We start from the raw sequence: 22335 nt of genomic DNA, 5'->3' as shown, positions 1-22335 counted from the left end.
TGATTGATAGAAAATATAAGGTCTTGGTAGTAGAACTTGAATTCAGAATAGCCTAATTTTATACGTTAAGGAAGTTTTAAAAAAGTAATGGAAGCTGTTCATTAATTATTATTGAAACATTTAGGTGAATCATGAAAAGCAAAGTTTCATAGCGAATAAAAATTACTTAACATGTAGTGTATATATATATATATATATACATATATAGTTAAATCTCACATTCATTCATTAGTATTATCATAATCCCTGAAGCTACATTATAATGTGATTGGTGAATTTACTAAAACGTGAGCTGAATTACTATTCGGTTTAAACTATAAAACATAAAGGACTTGTTTAATTGTATTGTAGTAGCTTACAGTTGCTGAAACTGTGCGAGTTTGAATGACTTCATGCCTTTAATTTGTTGTTTTCCATTAGTAAATTTAATAAATCCGTTTGTCTTACTGAAAAGTTTAAGTCCGTTTTTAAAGCAAATGCTAAAGAAAAACGGTCTTTCACCGTCTGTTAAAATACTAGACTGATCCTTTGCCATTGTACAGTCATTTATTACAAATCCTTGCGCCCAGTTTGTACGATAAGGAACAGCTTTTAATTTTGAAAACGCTAAGATTCATATCCGGCTGAGTTTTGTGAGAAGCAAAACGTTGAATCTATAACTCATCATTAAGTCGTTGAAAGAACGTTACAAAGTTTTTACATGGGTAGCATTTATTATTTAAACGTTTTAGTTTTTATTATTGTTGTGTACTTATTATCTTACATCTCTGATGTACAGTCAAGAAATTTTCAAACCGAATTATTTTAGGACAATTCCAACTTTGATAAAATTGTGTTTACAATTATTATTTTAAAACCAGAAACCTTTCTCTCGCACGTAATTTTAACCTTTAATATATATATATATATATATTTTTTTTTTTTACTGATGAGTTAATTCACAACAGAAGCTTGTACGTGGGATGTGAGAATGAAAATTTAATATTCAACATATATACGTACATGGATATTTTAAATATTTACAAATTCACTGCAAAATGATATATTAGTAATAATTAGAACATATGTTACTACAGTTGAACTTTATCGTTAAGTAAACAACAAAGGTGTGTTTTTAATGCATTGATGAAAAGGAGATTTACCTACGACGAATTTATGTAAAGTATATTATTTAAATTATGTTAAAAATATAAACAGTTAATTACTCTTGCAACATATTATTTGTATTAGCATTTGATATAGTCAACTTTTATAAATTTTTGTTAAAATTAGCGCTCTTATACAATTTTTGTGATTTAATTGGAAAAAACTGATTTGATAGAGTAATTTTTTTGTCTCAAAATATTCTTGCAGTAGGTTTTACCTTTACAGAAATCTTAAGCAAATATGTTCACATACAACCACATGTAAAAAGGCAACCATCAATGCTCCTAAAAAATTACATACTAATATTCCTACACAGAACATGTAAGGTAAGTACATACATAGAGCAAGTTCAGAGAACAGCACTAACGTTAGTAAAACAAAAAAAAAAAACAAAATTAATCATAAACAAGAGAAACGATGAAAAACTAAGAGAGAAAAGTGAAACTAAAACTAAAAGTAATAATGAAAAAATAAAACAACGAATAGAACTAAGTGAAACAGTAACATTATGTTCAAACCGCAGGGGATGCAGCTACATTCATGAAGTCACCAAGGTTCAATACAAGTCGTTTTAGCCTACTAACGTCTGCACTGTTGTCTAAAAGGTTCATAGTCAAACAGTTCAAGTGGCTGTTTAGCCGCAGTTTATAATTTGTACCAAAACATTGTATTTCTTCTCGGTACGGTAAACCCAGATACTCGTGGATCTCGCTGCTTTTGTTGAATCATGGCGCTTCTGTTATGCTCTTCATTAATTTGTCTTGGAAGCACTGTATAATTTCAATCAAGGTAACTGTTGCTTGTTTCAACCCAGAGCTGGATCCCACAGGTATGAGATTTAACTACTTTTCATTAATTTAATGTTCATTTTACTTACGAATGGAATAAATTACAATACGTGGAATTATTTTAATTTATGTCAAGAAAATTTCATTTTTTTATTCACTGATAACGCATTGCAAATATGTTCTTTTCGGATAATGAATGTGCTATACAGTAAATTGATATAGAGTTAGACCCTATCATTATTATCATTATTTTTTTATAATCTGTTACTTAAAATACGTAGAGTAAAAAAAAAAACAAAAAACACTACTATGCAATATTTGAAAAAAATATTTTATTCGCCATTTTATAAAAACAAAATTGTTCAAATGAAGCAGACGTTTTAGTGATAGTACGTAACGTAGACACTATATAAAAAGAAGTAAGTAAAGACAAATCTTTTTAATAAATTAGTTGTATTCTTTTGCTACGAAAAAATAAAATACCTTACTGTTTTAAATTTTGCTGTAAAGTAGGGTGCAGTAAGTTGCAGTGAAGTACCTTTCTATCCGCCTACTAGCAACTATTCTAAAATGCAGACTTTTGCGCTCTCTATACCTTATAGGCAACATTACTCTGTAAATAAATAATTTAAATAAAAGTAGTTAAAAAACCGTGCTTCTTTAGGCTATGATTTGGAAATTGTTATGTAGGGCATTATCGCTGTATTACAGTTATCTATTTTTGTAAAGTGAATCTTATAAAACAAACAGAAAAACATTTTATTTAAAGAGTTTTATTTACTTATTTATTTTTAAATGCAAGCAAAGTTAGAGGTGATTTTATTTTATTTAAAATAAATGAAGGCTAAAGTGTTAGAAATGTTTTTTTTGAAAGTAGGCATTGCGTGTATATAGAGTATGTATGAGGATCTGAGCTTTCCAAAGCTTGATCCTTCCCAAATATTGGAATAAGAAAGAAGGGTACGGGAGATCAGACCGAGCACTCAACTTCCTAAGTCCTATCGTGCTGTTCAAATAACCCGTAAGGCCAGAATAGTAGTAATATCGCTAGTATTAGTAGCTACCCTTTAAAGAACTTTACCCTGATCTCTAAAACGTTAACATCTATATGTATTAATTTTGTAATGTTAATAAAACGTTACTTTTTTAAATAGACATTAAAATTAAAATGCATTAATTGCATTAACTTAGAAAGAATGCTTCTACCTAATCTTCGGTTATTGAACGTATTCTGTCTTGCAAATGTATTTCTTCTGCTGGAAAAGAAAGTGTGTTAAAAAATAAAACCTTTTATTTGAGCTATTTCACAAAACGTTTATGACCCTTTCCTGGCAATTAAGTAAAGTAAGTATTAAAAATTAAAATAAAATTTTCCCTTGGTGGCTATTTTTTTTTTAAATGAAAAGTAGATAAATTTTATTTCATTAATAACTTCTGATATTATTACATGTTTTTTTTTCTATTGTTATTATTGGATTATTATCTATTGTACAAGTTGTTTTACAATCAGAGGCTAATTTATTAATAAATCAATATATTTAAATTAAAAGAAAAGGTTAAAAAAAAGGAAATGAAGTCGGATTTTAACCGATGTGCCTTCCCCTTAAAATATTAAAGTATTTCACTAATTAAAATTTCACTAACATTAACAATTCTCTCGTTAATAAATGTCAATTTTGTTTTAGTTTGAAGAGAAGTAAAGTATATAATGTTTCAAATTATTCTAATTATGCAGTTTGTCTGCAGTGTTTATTAAACGTTCTGCTGGATAACTCTACATGCCAATGTATTTTGGGTGTACGATATTCTAGGAACTCTTGGATTCCTCTATGAACTTTGTACCTGTTGTCTGGTGGCTTTCAATTAAGAAGAACCAATATTTTCTATATCATACATCTAAACTGGTCAACGAAAACTGACAGTACAAAATGGACATAAATTTGTATTTCTTCTAATGAAGTGAAGTTTCATTGAAAAACTTTGCCGTATCTTTGTATTTAGTAACTATTATATTATTTAGATTTAATTTACTAAGCGTTTGGCACCGTTTGTGTTAACACAGCGTATAAATTAAAGTTTCCACTGACCAACAATTTTCAAAATATCTTTCCAAGTACTTTCGGAGCCGTTTCTCCATCATCAGGAATTTCTTGTAAGATGTTAATTCAAAATTCAAAAGGTATAATTATATTTAAATTTAAAATTGTTGCGTTCATAAAAGTCAGTCGTCAAGTAATAAAAATAATTTGTGATCAATAAGACTGTAACGTCATATCCGTAAGATGTTCACGACTATATAGTCGTAAAGACTTTATTTTACGGTCAATAACTGCAATATCTTGTGTTTGTAAAAGACTTGTATTTATTTTTTTCTTGTATTTGTTTTTTTTTCTTGTATTTGTTTGAAGAAACATTTACAGTTAAACTAGTTGAACGATTTAAGTATCAGGGATCATTTTGACAAGCGGAGACCGGATGAATATCTACAATTTATGCCGTGTAATTTTAATGGTAATACAGAGTTGGAAGAGATGTTAGCTATAATGTGAAAAACAGCTACAGAAAGTTTTTTTGTAAAAGGAAGAAGGGCAGCAGAAAAAGACTTCTGTTGTGGAATGAAGATATAGCTACTTTTGTACAAGAAAATAAGGTGCATACTTAAGATATTTACTGGGCGGATCACCTGAAGATCGTAGTGATTACAATAGGAGATCGGGTGTTGTAAAAAGGAAATACGGAAATATAAAAAGCAGGAATGGGAACGATTTTTGAGAGATATTGAACATTATGTGTTTGGAAGGCAAGGGAAGGCATATCAAATTTTAAATGGGTTGAACTCAGCGAATAAGGATAATAGAATAATGGAAGTTAATAGAATTTCTGAAGGGAGATAGTTAAATTACTTTTAATCTTTATGGAATTCAGAAGAAGATAATGTCATAAATATGCAAAGTGATACAAATATTGATGATCTGACGATGGAGAGCTTAGTAATGTTCTAAAGAACTGCAAAAAGAGGAAAGCGCCAGGGCCTGACAAAATGAATATGGATCAGATTAAACTGTATCATTGAGATTCAGGATGAGATTACTTTCCTTCTGTAATGTTTGCTGGAGATTGGGAAGAGTGCCGGACTCTTGGACGGAGTTTCTGATAATACCTATTTTTGACAGGTAATGGACAAGATTGTGATATTTATAAGGGCAGGGTATAAGCATGCTGAATGCCTGATATTTATTTATTTATTTATGTGTTCGGTATTTAACCTATTTAGTATTTAACATTATTTTTGATAAAATAATAATTAATAGATTAAAGAGTATTGCGGAAGTGAAATTAGGGGAAGAACAACATGGATTTCGCAGAGGACGGCTTTGCACTGGGACAGATAATAGAGAAACACCGTGAATTTAATATTCCAACGTTCGTAGTTTTCGTTGCCTACACGAAATCGTTTAATATGGTGTCTCGTTTGAAGCTGTGGTAACTTTTAAATAGAGCAGTTGTTCCAGAACATTTGATTAGGGCAATACTAAGTTTCTATTATAATATCTTTATTGGTGTTAAGTTAGGTAATCAGGTTAGTGGAAGAATGCGTAAAATAAATCAAGGAGTCAGACAAGGGTGTTTTTTATCACCTACTTAATTTAGTTTATACGTAGACGATGCTGTTAAAAATAGGCAAACATTTTTAAAATAGAATTTTATGATTAATGGTTTATCTCTAGATACAATGTAGTTTGTAGTTAACCAGACGGTTCTGACCAATTCAGATGAAAATTTTGAAATTGGCAGTGTTTAGGTTACATTCCATATTATGCCGATACAATTTGGGTATATTTACTAAGAAGACAAAGGTATGAGGCTTCGTAGGTGAAGAACTCGTACGTACAAAGATAGTGACGAATAATGAAATATTAGACCAAATAAATGGATTTGACTATATGGGTTGTCATCTGATATTTTTTTTAAATCGGAAGATGTCGATAAGAAGTTGCATAGATTTTAGAAGCCGTTAGTTGCCATACAAAGGACTTGGGTCGGAAAGAAACAGTTATTAAATTTTACAAAACTGTGGTGGTACCGGCATTGCTGTACGGTATTGAGACTTCACATCAAATTCGAAGAATTGAATCTACGGAAAAGATTTTTGCGTAGTGTTGAGCGTTTCATTGAAGGATCATATCAGTAGCGGTGCGATACGTCAGCAATTAGGAGTTGACAATTTTGGAAGCATGATTGGAAAGGCGAGGTAGCAGTGGATGAGTCATATAGTTAGGATGGATGGAAATAAGATTCCACGGATTATACGGCATTATAGAGCGGTAGGTGTGAGAAAAATAGAACGGTTGAGGAAGAGATGAAGAAGCAGTTTTGAGACTTGTGAGACTGAGTGGTTGAATCTATGGCAATGGAACAGGCTGCATGGCCTATCAATAACGTTCATTATGATCATTATGACAAATGCACCGTTACACTTTCTTATATAGCTTTATTTCAGCAAAATTGGATCAGTTTATGTAGTCTAACATTATCTTTTGCTCGTTCATATGATTACACTTCTTTGAATGAAGCAGTAGTTTAATTAGGTACCCGGCTTTATTAACGATTTTTCAATTAAAATAGCACGATTTAGAATATGATAGAATATCTAACATTAACCTTTTTCTCCCCCTACAACTGGACCAGATTTGCAGTCAAGCATGACTCAGTCCAGAGGCGTATTCTTGCGACTCTAACGGGCCTCCCCGCCTGCTGACAGTAGGTTCGGCGTGGCAGGTGGGCCCGCCGGTTCTGGATCTTCTTATTTTAATTTGCCTGCCTCTAACTTTAGAGGCGTGGGTAACCGGGCCCGGCTATGCCGTTCCCGGGACTTCGCCCCATCCGCTGTGAGTCGGTCTTTTATCCAATTATTTTAAAAAAATTTTATGACCCGGGGGTCTAACACTAACCTACATAATACGTGTGGTCTTCATAATATTATATATTATGGTACATTATCGTTTTTTACTGAAGTCAAGTTTTTTATTAAAATAGAAAGTTAGAAAGAAAATATTTTGTTGCAACAAATCTGTCTCAGGTGAATTATTGCCTGAGACGGTTAGGATGACGTGAGTGACATTGTTGGAACAGTAAACATGCGAACTACGTGGTATGTAAATTAAAGAAATATATACAACAATAAAACTACAATTTATTAAAATTTCGAAAAAATATCTCTAAAACTAACGTTGGAAATTCTACGATTATAAAATTATGCAGCTAGAAAAGCTACTCATTTTTACTTTAAGAAAAAAAAATAATAGGTCAAGTACTAAGTTATTTTAATAATTCGCAGAGTTTCATCAGTGATAAATTGTACAATGGTTCGAGATTAGAATAAGTTTAATCTTTTCCACAATGAACCTTACTGAATATGTGAAACATAGCTTTTTGAATTTTTAAATCTAACACTTTGTGGATTGCTTGAATAACAATATAACATAATAAACTTTTAATAACATATAATAAGATCTGAAATATTATTCCTACCTTAGCAAGAATAAGAGATGCGCTGAAGATCACCAGCAGAACAGTCCTCCAGAATTGCATTTTTGTTCGGTTTATGTAAATCTACCTGGACAGAATAATTAAGTTTTAAGTCAAATAAAATATGAAAAATTTTCTAGCTACAGTAAATAATTATAAGTTTAAATTATGTAAACCCATAATTATATATAGAAATAAAAAACAGTATATTTTATTATTGTAATTTTAATTGCAACCATCAACAATTTGTGAATTAATTAATCGAAGTTTCATTAATCAATTTGTATAACGACTTAATTTCAATGATCGATACTTAACATGAATTATGCAACGTATCTTATCCAAAACTAAACCGATATCTACATAAATGATTAATAAAAACGATTTGCGAGATACTTAATACTCATTCAGAGTGTTACAAATTGAAAGCCATAAAATACACAAACTTCACCTACTACGGAATTTTTATGCTTAATATTAAAAAAAATATTATCACAGTTTGCACAACAAATCACACATTACGACTAGTGTTATTATAAATAACAGATGAACAAGTAAGAACTTGCGAATTACTCTTTACAAGGCTATAAAAACTAGTAGTAACGATGAAAACGATAAGATAATTTCGTGTAACGGCACTTCAGCCATTAATTAAGAGCCATTATTTTTTCCCGCTAATTTCCTTTTCTTAATGAGGTATTTTGAAAGGAAGGAAGTTAACGAGCTTTTAAAACGAAAAGCGAGCAATACATAATCTTTATCTACATCCGTCCCGTTTCCTTTTAGCTTTTCTCTTCTTACCTTCTTAGAATAATGGAAAGGACTCGTAAAAGGAAGGAACTGTGGAAGGAAAGGTGTTAAAAGGATGGAGTCAAAAAGGGAGAGAGATTGCCTGTTTGTGAGATAAAGAATTTGGGAGAGTTTGATTATGCTTGCTATATTTATTTCGATTCTCTTTCATCTACCTGGTCGTTCCTTCGCTCCCTCGTACAAACTTTAATAGAGCTCGAGTACAATCAAGGTGTACATGGCAGGTCAGGCTCGCATATTTACTTTTGGTTCTATACACCTCTAATTCGGTCATTCCCTGTTAATGCTAATAGAGTACGTAATCTTTATTTATAATAGAAGTGTATTCCTTGTTACTCGTAATGTGTGAAAACATTTTATCATATTAATGATAAATTAAAAATGGATCGGTGAGCTCAGAAACAACGCCACATTTTCATCATTTTTAAGGTGATATAAAAAACTGGTTATATTTAGAATTAGTCATTATTTAACTATTTTTATTGTTCATATTGTTAAATAATAGAATTTATTATAATAAGGAAGTGAAAAAGGAAATATTCATATGTATATATCTCAGCAGCATTAAAAACCTTTTAAAACCCATGTTGTTTCTGTACTCAGAACTTGTTGGACTTCACATTTTTCCGTAACGGCTTATTTTAAATAACAAATGAAACCAAAAATTAATTAATCTCATAAAATATTTATAAATAAATATATTACAGATTATTTTTAAATCCTTTTTACAGAAATATACTGTCGCTTTTCAGCATTAAAAATTGACAAGAAGATGAAAAGCCCATTTAGATCTTCCCGATGTCGATTTAGATCTTGCAGATGTAGAGCAAATAAAAACTAAGATTTTAGTATTCTAAAAAAGACCAGTCAGTACCTTTATTATTATATAAAGTATTTTTTAATAAATTTCACCTTCAACTTCTTCAACATTTTGATTTTCTGTCTACTGATCAATCGCTTCCCAAAATTTTTTTAGTAGTGTTCAACAAATAGGTGACGGATTAGCACGATATATAACCCGCATAAAAGATTGTTTTCATCTATTTTTCGCATCAGTCACATAACCGCGACCGCGAGAAAACAGTTTTTTAACGGTCAGCTGAGTACCAGTGACGGCGCCATCTGCCGGAAGCGAGGAGAACACTCGCCATACTAGCTAACGACAACCGCAGTCACATGTCAAAAACAATTACATTGTTTATTATCAAAAAAAAAAAAAAACGTATCCACTTGCATCTGATTGAGATTATTATACAATCTGAATTAAATATTCACTTTAATCGAGGTACTTTTGTGTGATCGTGTCGTGATTGAGCTGCGCCTTTTCACCAAATCGTAAGTAGAGGTTATGTTTTATATGTGATGGTCAGAAAAAATATTAATTTTTTATAATTATTATTTAACTATTTCATCTAACTAACATTTAACTAATATTTTACTTATTTATTTAAATTCATGTATTTAGTTAATATTATTAAGTTTTAGCTACTTTTCAATACTGTCTGTCCTGTGTCTCATTGTTATCGAGCTGCAGCTATGAGAACCATGAGAGATAGGTGAAAAAAGTTTAAATAAATTTTTTTGGCGTTTTCAAAATGAAAATTTTTGTTATTAAACTTTTTGTCCTTTCTGTAATGGTTTTCAACATAGAGCTGTGAGAGCCATAAGAGGTTATAATCTTATCCCTTCCTTCTATTCCAGTGAAAACCGAAATAATGCCTCGCAGAAAATCGAATTTGGGCCGTCACACTCGCCACACAGAAGGATTAAGAAGACGGCTTTCAAATATGACTGAGGAAGAGCGGGCATCCGTACGAGAGAGGAGCAGACTAAGCACCATCCAGATACGTAACGTGGAACCAGCAGAAAGACGAGCAGCCAGGCTTGAGGATGCACGATTGCGAGCACGTCAGTCGCGTTCTGCAGCTACAGATTTGGTTCGTTCTCAACGGAATGAACGTGACATGGTGAGGATAGCTGAAACAGAACCCAGCTGATCTGAATCTGCAATACAATCGTCTTGCGTTCCGGTACAATCCAGCTGTTGATTATAGTTCAAGTCGGCATGTTGTTATTGGCCAGATGAGTCACGTCTGTACCTACTCTCAGGCTCTAAAGTTTAATAATGAAACGAAAGGGATGTGTTGCGCGGCGGAAAAATCAAATTGCTTCAACTTGATGCACCACCAGAGCCATTGAAAACTCTACTTGCTGGATCTACCGCTGAATCGAAGCATTTCCTATCGAACATCAGGAAATATAACTCTTGCTTCCAAATGACCTCATTTGGTGCGGAAATCGTGACGACTCAATTCATGCCAACTTTTAAAATCAAAAGGCAAATATATCACAAAGCTGGCTCTCTGCTCCCGTTCCCAGATAGACCAGATGACCATAAATTCCTTCAAATGTACTTATATTGGTGATGATAGAGATGAAGTCGATGCACGTTGTGGAATACATACCTCGCTAAGAAGATCCATTATTTCGCAGCTACAGAAGCTCCTTCACGAAAGGAACAATTTGGTGCGTTTGTTCAAAACGGCAGTTGATATGATGCCATCAAATACCCACAAGATTATCATTAACGCAGACAAAACGCTCGCTGGAGAACATGTCTGGAGATATAATGCTCCAACTATAGACGAAGTAGCAATTGTCATAGTCGGAGATCAGTTCCAACCTAGAGATATTGTTCTCCATCGAAGAAACGATCAATTGATAAACGTCGCAGAAACTTCGCTGTGCCACAACGAAGCGTGGCAGGGCAGCTAGTACTTATATAATCCTGTATAAAAACTATTCGATTTGCAGGTCTGGCATACGAGAAACAAGAAAGTAATGAACTACGAAGTATTAATAAAGTAATATAGTACTCTGACACACAGAACGCTATTTTTTTTTTGTAAAGCTTTTCCATTAGAATCTACTAAAAGATAGATTTTTCATGAAATGAAAGGAATCAGGCCTAATAATTTATGTTTTTGATTGGATTATTTAAACATAAAATTGTTTTATTTCAAAATAAAACAAACATAATTTATATTATTGAAAAAAAAAATTATATTATTGAAATATAATAAAATTTTAGTTGTATAACAAAGGTACTGGTTTTTTCAAAATACTATAATTTAAGGCTATTTTTTACTCTACAACTGCAAGATCTAATTATACTAGTTTATCTTGTCAATTTTTAAAGCAGTGAAGTGACAGTTTATTGTTGAAAAAAGGATTTAAAAATAATCTGTAATTTATTTATAAACAATTTATTAGATTAATTATTTTTGGCTTCATTTATTATTATTGAATGCTGAAATAATCCAAATCGAAATGGACTGTTTCAATGATATTTGAACTAATAACACTGATTAAGTTTTTAAGTTAAGTTCAGTTTTTAAGTTATGTTCTCATGATGTGGTGTAATTTTTCGTTTAATAATGCTAAAATTCTGTCGTTTGGTGAATAGTAATGATCCTTTATCGGGTAATAGTGCTCTATTTTGTCAAAATGGCCACTTTCTATGCGATCGAGAAGAAAGTTTTTAAAAATATGATTTTGTTCTGGCCAGGACAACAGACAACGTTTTTCTATTTAGTAAAATAGAAAAATTAATGTACATTAAAAACGTTTAGTAGATTTCATTTGCTCCCGTGTTAGACTAACGTGTAATATATAAAGATGTTGAAACTAACGGAAAGCGTCATAGACAAGTTAAAACATGTCCCCGACCAGCTTTCATTCGAAAGCGGCAAAATGTGTTTTTAATAAAAACATTCAATTTTCACTTTAAAAATGACCTTTCGCACTAATAAACTTTTTTATGTTTTTGCTTATATTTAAAAAAAATAATAACAAGAACATTCTATTTAAATTTTTACATTTATCTCATTTGAACAGAAATCTAATACTTTATAAATCCAAGAGTTAAGACAGAACCTATTATGATAAATTATACTTAATTCCACATGCGTCTTTTCGTAATTGGATGTAGAAAAAAGAAACTTCATAAAATATAATGTGCTTAAATCAATTATAATAAAACAAAACAATTGTATTTATGTTTTCTTAGACATCCTTTAAGACAATAATTTTGAATATTTTATATGATCGTCAATTATTTATCCTAAAATAAAAGATGTCAAATATTTCAGCATTTTTCCGTAGAATTAATTATTAATGCATAAATTTAAATAAACCTAAAAGCATTGAATTTTATATTTACTATATAATGCATTAAATAACTAACGAGTTCGGTGTTCATAGTTCTTTTTAAACAAAGCTTGGAAATACTCGCATGCATAATAAATAAGGTGTGAAGGAAAGACCAACCATGTATTTACATATTAATGAGCGTCATAAAAGTATCGAATCAGTTCAAATCGAATTTCGTATATTCAAACTAAGTGTTGATATTCATCTTCTGTAATTAGTGGCTAAATGAGTAATAGAAATTAATAGATCTTATCTTGTAAACTAAGTACAAAAATTATCAAAACTTTCTTTGTTTTAGTTTTGTATGTAAAACAATGAATTCAAAAAATACATTCAAAGATAATTTTAGTTTAAAATAGAGTACTAGAGAAGAAAATAATCAACACACAAAGAATATTTGATTTAAGGTTCTGTAGGAAATCTGCGTCATTAATTTGAAATAACATGAAAGAGCATAATTTCACGTAAATATTAACCTTGAAAAAACAGTAAAGATATTCTGGAGAGAACTATTATATTTATAATTTTTTTTTACAATAACGATCAAGGCATTTTTTTATTTAACATATTTTATTATGTATGCTAAAAGCCATGAAGTTAAATCCTTATCTGTTAAAAAAACAGAGACAAATTTCTACATATTTTTTTTGTTGAGTACTTCAAAGTTTGTACTAATTCATTTGTCATAAAAACATTTTCTTTGTATCTCAAATTAAATTTACAATCAGTTTCGTAGATTAGAAACAATAAATCAATTTCATCACAATAATCAATTAATAAAAGGGTTTCCCTTAAAATACCTTAATTCAAAACATTCTAGAGGTCAATAGTAAATCAAAGGTAGCATAACCAATGATAAAGTACAGACAGTAATGAACTAAAAATCAAAATAATATCCAGTACTACAAATAAAACCATAATATAGAAAGAAAAATAGTAACGTAGGAACAAGTAACATTAGAAACATATGTGATCATAAACATAAACATACATGCTTTGATCTATACAACTTAAGAAGAGGCCTTGTCCTGAATATCACTATTAGGTTCCCAGGTCTGATAATGTATCCGCTTTAATCGCCTTAATGTCTAAGAGGTTAATTGTTAGATAGTGTAAGTGATCGTTAATTCTTATTTTGTACATGCAAATCGGTCGACTTCCTCTAGAACACACGATAACCCTAAATGTTCATGAATTTCGTTGTTCGTACGAACCACGGCGCCAGTGTAATGTATCTCGTAATTTTATTCTGAAAACGCTGAATAATTTCTATATTGCTGGTACTTCTCGTACCTCAAACTTGGATTCCGTATTCCAAACTGGTTTTAGAATCATTTTATACAAAAGTATCTTGTTACATAGAGATAGTTGCGATTTCCTGCCTAATAATCAGTATAGCTCCTTAATGATATCTCGCTGTTTTCTTTTTTTTATTATAAACCTTCCATGTTAAACGACGATCTAGGTGAATACCTAGATCGTCGTTTAACGTATACGTTAAACATCTCACGAAAGTATACGTTAAATAACGTATACTTTCAGCTCGTGAGATGTAATCTCCATCTAAATGGACCCCTGGGCAGTCACCTCTTCTCATCCCGAATGTCACGCGAGTCGATTTCGCTTGATTGACCTTTATTTCCCGTTTCTTTAACCACTCGGCTAGTTCCAACCCAGATTGCAATTTAGTCATGCTTGAATTGGATCGTCATCGACAGCCACGCTTGCCATGTCGTCGGCCAACGATGCAATAGCAGTATCGTCCGTAACTGGAAGGTCCACAGTAAAGATGGAATAGAGGATAAACCCCCAACACTGAGCCATGAGGGAGGAAACCCGTAGAAATATCAAACGGCTTATATAACTCCTATGTTGACAATACGAATAATCTTGTGCGTCTGTTCAACGGTGATCATCGCGAAACCGAACTGGTGGTGAGGTATAACCTGACCCTCCTCTAATACAAGCCACAATTTCTGAAGGAATACCTTAGACATAATAAGTAGTAGGCTAATTGACCTGTACGAGGATACATCATACACTGACTTGCCCGGCTTAGGCACTGCTTGAGATTTATCATAAATTACAAACAATATTTAAAAATTAAATCGATGAAAACAAAGTACACCCGAGTAAAAATTTTATAAAAAGTGTTTTACCAAAATACATAATTTTCAGTAAATTTTGTTCTGCAAATTACCCAAACGTCTAGGAATATGTGTAAATTTTTCCTCGTCATTTTCAGGATTGCAGTCACAAAAATGACTATCAGCAAGGGTTCGATTGTCTTATTTCAGTATATTTTAAAATATTTAAAAAAAATAAATTCAGTCAAAACACTTTTTTTTGTTACTGCTAAAATTATAAAAAAATTATTTAATAAAATCGATGGAGAATCTGATATGAGAAAAAGTGATGTAAATTAAATTAATATAAAAAACAAATAAGTATTAAAATTTTATTTTGAATACTAAGCAATATAAAATACTCGATAAAAATCAGCTTTGACGTAATTTAATAACTTTTATTTCACGATAACAATTTTTAAAAACATTATAATCTAATATCCTTCCTTCATTTTAGCATTACATATTCCCCCTCTTCTGGGAAATAATAAACATTATTAAAATATACAAAATATTCTTTAATAATTATCGATTAGAATAACATTTTATTTTCAGGGCGAAAAGAATATTTTAATAAAATTCCAATAAAATTTATGGAAATCGCTTCACTAAAAAAGTAAAAGCAAACCCTTGCTTACAGAATAGTATTTATAAATCAAATAAAAATAATTCTTTGAAAGGGCTTTTAAACCATTAATATCATTTAAATAACCCTTTACAGTAATAACTTTTAGGAGCACTGCCTGTTTATTATATAGAGAAAGCGTGCAAGTAACGACAAAAAATAAACCGTAAAGTGCAATTCTGGCATACGTCTTGTCAAGTAACCAAGCGCTTTTATGTCATCTCGTTCAAACATGACTCGTTTTGAAGGTAATGAAACAAAAAGGGGAGTGTCTCTTTTTGAATTAAATATCTTTTTAATTCTTTTTTAATGTAATAATTATTAATGATCATACCTCTTGATTAAATACATAAATTCTGTATGTAAATAAGAGAAAAATAAATTTCACTTATTTTCAAAGCAATTTAAAATATACCTGATCCGTTCTTTAAAAACAAATTAAAAAAAAAATTGGCGGTATTTTTAAAACTCTACAATTTTTTTTTGCTTAGGCAAGGTGCTTTTATTATAAAAAAAAAAATTGTTTCAGAGACTAATATAAAAAATTATGATTCAGTCAAACAATAATTTTACTCATTTTGCGATGATTATTTAAAGTTACAAGTATTTTGAAGATATAATGAAACTTCATCGTAATTTAAAAGTTTTTCTGAATATTAGTGATAAGTAAAAGAAATGTAGTTCAGAAAGCTACGTGTTAACTTAACAAGTCGAGTGGAAGCTTGTGTTGCGGTCGGACGTATTGTTGTGCGCTCTGTCTTATACTGTTTTTTTTTCGGATCAACGGTTTTATATCTGATTTTTGGAATTGGGAATCGACGGTGGAAAATTTTCGGAAGTGTTTTAATATAATTTGGTGATTTTTGGTTGCGGACTGACCTTTTTATTGAATTTTTTATCTGAGTAGCCTTATTGCTATTGGCAATTTAAGAATTGTGTTTTTGTAATTCTATTGGCTATTATGTCTTATTCGTTGTATTGTATCGAATTTATGACAGTAAGTCATATATGAAACGTTGGCTTGTTTTGGTCTAATGACCAAATATTTTTTTCTATAAATATTGATTTATTTTCAAAAGGACTATATAAAACCTTTAAATTAATTATCGTACATTTGCTATTTTATTTCAGTACTAATTTTCTGGTCTATTAAAATAAGTAAAAATCGTTTTCCCTTTTTAAAATATAAATCACTGGAAGACATAATTCCAATGTTTATTGTTTAATTTACTGCATAATTTTATTGAGAAATCAGGATCTAATTTACTCCTTATATTACAAGAATATTTGCTTAACACAACGAAATAACCAATGTTGTCTTTATTTCACTTTATTTAATATAGGTTGATGTTAATGAACTCACCATCTTCTGTTGCTCGGCTACGAGAAATATAACGAGTGAGCCAGCTGTTGGTTTACTTATTGCAGGTTTCGAACTCGTTTCTGTGTTGGAATGAGCCAAAAAAATAAAAATAAATAAACTAAAATAATTTCGAAGTAGTAGTTTCTGTTTGAAGATACATAAAATTTACGGATTTGGCTACTTTACAATTAATTTTATTCATTTCAGATATATACAAAATTATAGCAAACGAAAAGAAGAAATGACTTGCAAAGGACAATACTCAGCGAAATTGCTTCTAAAAAAATAATCTATGATTGAATTAATAATTAAATAAATGCATACTTTGGTGTATACTACTTGGCTCTCCTCAGATCTGTGAGGCTTGCAAGGTCAAATGGACCGTGTACCACCTGCTCTTTGATTGCCCAATCTTTGAAACCATCCTACAAAACTTAGACCTGGGTTCGGACATGAAATTTCTATTAACCATAACAAAGGTATAAAACGTCTGTTGCTGTTCCTATCCTACAGTGGAATGAACAATACGATTTAGTGATTTTGTCTTAATTATGTATTTTATTTTGTATTTATTGTTGTCACTTGTCTGTGTTTATTATTTATTCTTCCTGTTTCTTTTATTTTTGTTTTATTTTTTCTCTATGATTTTTGTTGTTTTATATAATACTATATGTGATAGTGTTACCCTAATCGCTAATAACTATAATTGTTGATGGGACTATAAAAAAAAAAGGTGCATAATGGAAAGCAATGATTATAATAAATAAAAAGATGAAAAGTGACAAATACTGTTAAAAAGAAACATTAATCCGCTCTGATGAGGTCAACATAAATTAATTGATGAGAAATAACAAAACAACAAAACCTGGGTTTTAATGAAGTGATTAGAACCGAGTTCAGTACAAGGTTAGTATGATATAAATCATAATTATCAATTTTTAATTAAAACTGCTGAACTTTAAAAGTCTTTAGACTTATATGCAAAGAAGACTTTTTAAAAAGCAAAATAAAACATCAGACTAATGGACTGTTACAGGAAATTCATTTTTTATTTACAGATAATAATAATAATTTAGCAAACTGGTTCAGTTAAAGGAAAATGTTACTTATATAAATGAAAATGCAAGTCTTTAGATAAATAATAACCTACTTTAAAAGTACATCACAATAATTATACATATACATATACATGTATAAAATAATCCTTGTAGGCCTGCATCGCTTGTAAAAATTAAATTTTCTTAAGATTTAAACATTAAAGACTGTATTTTCGGCAAGATATGCATTAAATTTAAAATTAGATCATAATCAATCATTATTGAACAAATCTGAATGCTTCTAGACACGTACGATGTAATTTTTTCAGTACACTAGCGACAGAACCGTTTCCTTATCCACGATCACATACGTGGAAAGTTTTTTGATTTGTCTTTGATTTTTAAAATTCTTCAGAATTGACTGATTTATAAATATATAAGAAAATATGATTTTATATATTATATAAAATATAATATGAAAATTGAAGATAAATTGATGAAAATTTGTATACATGTTCTACGTTTAAAGAATTAAAATGGAGTAACATGAGATTTATTATTTTTTTATTTTTTTTGGAAAAAAATGAAAATATCAACTTGATTTTTGGTGTGTGTAATTTTCATATGAATATCTAAAAAACAATTTCTAGATTTTTGAAATTTGATCTTCAAAGGGTTGAAAAAAGGTAAAAAAATTGTGAACAATAATTGCAAATTTTTTCCATTTCCGACTATACTAAACGAGTTATTCGTAAATCAGGACTTGCAAATAAAATGCTCTTCAGATAAATATGTGAAAACTATTTTTGGGCTTTTGTGAATTCGATTTTTTAAGGGGTGCGACGGTGTACGGTGCGACGGCTCATCAGCACAACCCCTGCCCCTGTTACTGTACGTAAGATGCAACTGGCTCCATCTGTTTTCGGTTCTTGATTAAAAAACATAAAAAAAGAAATTGAAAACGGGAAACTCAAGTACAGCGCAGGCAAAGCCGCGATAGGGATGCTAGTATACATAAATATATTTTTTTGTGTTTGCTTTCCTGGCATCATAGCTTTAGAGCTATGCTGCAAAAAGGAAAGTATGGTAATCAGTCAAAATGTGAGAGATGAGTTTTTATTTAATTCTCGATGTTTCATGACCCAGGAACCCCTCACCACAAAAAAGTAGGGTGTAATGTTCGTACGTATGAACACGTGTTGATGTGTTTGAATCTGGATAAACTCTTGACTGGATAAACCGATTTTGATTAAATTGGTAAAGAGAAAACAATTTGTTCGTAAAATTTTGGGGTCAATATCTCCAGGGACTAGGGTAGGTAGTTTCTTTGAAGTTAATTTTCTCAAAATTTTGGGAAAACCTACTTTACATTAAGCTAGGTACATGTTTCAATTGAAATATAATTTGCCCCCAAACTCTCTCACTTCTCTCCCTTCCGCAAAAATCGAAAATGAAACGCTTTTTTTTTTTTATTTATTGCATAGTTTTTAACCGATTTTGTTTTTTTTTTGTTTCTTTCTAAGCATGGTGGTAATGCAAGTAGCCAAAAAATACTTTGTGAGCAGTTTTGGGGGTGGGAGAGCCGATCAAAGTTTAAAAATATAATTTTTCAATTTTTTAAAACCTTTTTTAGTTTATTTTTAATAATAATATTATTAAAATAAAATTACAATAAAATTTGGTTGCAAAAATAAATCTTTTTATTGGTTTTACATTTTCCAGTTGAATTTTTTATAGTTTCTTCCATTTAACGAAGTAAACCAAGGCGTATCAAAAAGATTACTTGTAAGATGATGTTGGAGATGGGGATCAGAAAAAATTAAAAAAATTATAGATTTTTTGAATCTTTAAAACTTTTTCATGTATTACTTTTCCACTACATAAGAATAAATAACCAATGCCAGGAAAGAATAACAAATTTGTTGTCAGCATTTTTTTGTTTTATCCTTATATACGCTATAAAAATGCAAATACTTCATTTAAACAAATAAATACAGTTTGTATTGTTCTTTCAACTGGTTAAATTTACTTTTATTGCTTACTTGCTCAAGACACCAGTAATCGAATTCATAAATATTTGATAATCGAGTCCAAACTTTTCCATAAATTTGGATAGCATTTTACTACAGTATTTTGAAAGTAACTCCTGATAACCTACAAAACAAAGCATTTGTAATCTGAAAGTTTCTATAATAATAGTTAAGTATTTGTGCGATCTCATTTTAACAAACCTTTACGATAAATATGATCTTAGTTGTGTTTTGAACGTATTTCTACGGAGAGGAAGGGAGTAAGCTCCATTCACAGTTGTGTGATTTGGTGGCTCAAAACACATCTAAACAAATTAGGATAATTTTAGCTGTTTCATATTAATCGGTTAACGCTATCACCGTAACCATATAAGATGCATCACCGTAAATGTTTTTGATTCATAAATCTGTATTTGCTAATGCTGTCTTTGTGGAAAATCAACCCTTACACTATTCCTTCTGTTAATGTTCTGTATAAGAACAGATTCAATAATAATTATATTTTTATAAGAAAAATGTTATGATCCATGCTTAACTGAATTCCTAAAAACTGAGAGTGTACGTTTGTATTACTTTAACACCGATGATAGCAGTAACTCAGGCCGATATTACAAATTTCTTATTAATGCCTTGTATTGATTAAGTTATTTAAAAAAAAATCTTTATTTCTATTCCTCTCCGTAAAATTCCTTTTTTTCTTAAACAAATCGTAGCGACTGCTGTCGTACGGGCAAGTAGTAACACTTTGCCGACACTCGAATACAACTTTAAATTGGACACTTTATCATTGTGCAAAATTTTAAATCGTTCTATCTAAAAACACGTAGCAGCTGTGAATGGATAAGGACAAACCTTGCAGAATAAAAATAAAGTAATCAAGAACTGAACTAGCTTGGGGCTACTTAGCGGTGGAGAATAGGCGTTCAATCTGCACCCCTCCTTTACAATCAATCTCGGTTTCTTTTCTCCTCCTTACTGTAGCATTTTATTTACTTTTCCCTCCCCATTTAATTAAAAGTTACCTGCCAGATAAATAGGTATAGTTTTATTTCCTCTTTTTTTATTTTTTTTTTATTTAGATTGTTTCACTAAAATAAAAGTTTATGATTTTTTTTTAGTTTGTAAATCGTTGTATGTAATCGAATTTTGCATATAACCAAACATATCTTCATTGATGATTCTTATTACTGTAATATATACTTTTCAGTAAGTAATAACAATGAAAATAGCATGTTTCTTCAGTTATTTTGATATTCGTTACAATTCATGATACCAATTTTTTTCAGAATTCTTTTCTGGTTTCTACCATTTTTTATTTTATTATTATAATCTGGCTTAACGAATCGATGGTTGTAGCGATAAATAATTTTTAACGGTAAATAATTTTTTTAACACGAGAAAATCCGGAATATTTTACACTCATCGTGGTTAAAAGCCGTTTCATTCTCTCCTCAACCTACTTTGCATAAACTTTCGTTTAAATTAGATTACAGTCATTACAACAAGAATACATATTTTTTATTGTAATAATTGTGAGATTAAAAAAGGCCCATTCGCGCCTTATTTACGATAATTGGAAAAATTGTCTGTGACTGATCCCGTTCTGCGATTACGTATATTAATTATTTTTTGATGTGAACATAAGTAACTGATATGATATTCTAAACCGAGATAAGATGAATCATGCGATGATATGGACCGGACGGAAGGAATGCACAATATATATATAGCTTAGGAAAGAAATTACTTGTAAATTTTATTAATAAGATGTAGAGTGTAATAGCAAACTTTATCAGTTTTATATCTGTTTAAACCTGACCGGTTTTCTAAAATTGAACAAGTTTCGAACGGTTAGTAATTTTTGTAATCCTGTGATATTTACAAGGAAACCTGAATTTAAATAGGCGTAGTTTGATCTGAATTCATTTTTTGCACTGGAAAACAACTGAAAACAGTTAGTTCTTCCTTACAACAGAACTATATCTTTAGTGAAAGGAATATGCATTATCGTAACAAAATTAACGACGAAAAAATATTAAAAAATTTGCGTTGTACAAAACAGATATCCAGATCAATATAAAGGCTCTGGTGTGCTTTTTATTAACTGGTAACCCGGATTCGTTTGAGCAATCTGATAAGTAATTTCGTCGCATTAATCCTCGAAATATGGATGAAGAGGGGCTAAAGTAATATGAAGTATTATTTATTCACGAGAGCGCGGAAGCTTATTACTCCAAGTTTCACGGATATGTAACCGAGTATTTATTAATTAAGGTTTATTTTAGATCTTCAATCATGAATCAATTAAAGGAAGCACATTTTTATTGTATTCATATACAACAAGATATTATAGAATATTATAGAACGATACATATAAACACAAGATATTCTTACATGAATAAAATGAAAAAGTAAATTTTATAGCATAAAAATGTTTCTCTGTGTGATAGTTTACATCGGAAAAACTCAAAACATTTCTATAAAGATAACCTAATAAAGTTTTTTTGCAGTCTTTTCATAGATAATCTACTCAGATATCCCAGTTTGTTTGTCACTTACAAGTTTTGTTATGGTAGTTTATGGATTAGAGATTATTCTATTTTCGGTTTATAGTTAAACCACTTAAACCATTTTACATAACTTAAAATTACCGTTTCTCTTATCTTGTT

General features: G+C 30.3%; 1 protein-coding gene across 9 annotated transcripts in view; it reads right to left on the bottom strand.

Moving 5' to 3' along the window:
* LOC142331252 (follistatin-related protein 5-like) overlaps positions 1-22335 on the bottom strand; it is a 411468-nt gene that overhangs the window by 300641 nt on the left and 88492 nt on the right. For 7 of the 9 annotated variants that reach the window (XM_075377020.1, XM_075377029.1, XM_075377064.1 and 4 more), the window contains exon 2: positions 7467-7547. In XM_075377020.1, the coding sequence (XP_075233135.1) occupies positions 7467-7547 (81 nt within the window). Of the gene's footprint in view, positions 1-7466; positions 7552-22335 lie in introns of all 9 variants that reach the window. The other 2 variants (XM_075377047.1, XM_075377055.1) reach the window with 1 other exon arrangement.

The sequence above is a fragment of the Lycorma delicatula genome, chromosome 1 (assembly GCF_047948215.1).
Source record: "Lycorma delicatula isolate Av1 chromosome 1, ASM4794821v1, whole genome shotgun sequence".
Taxonomy (NCBI): Eukaryota; Metazoa; Arthropoda; class Insecta; order Hemiptera; family Fulgoridae; genus Lycorma; species Lycorma delicatula.
This window is presented reverse-complemented; position numbering and strand designations above follow the sequence as displayed.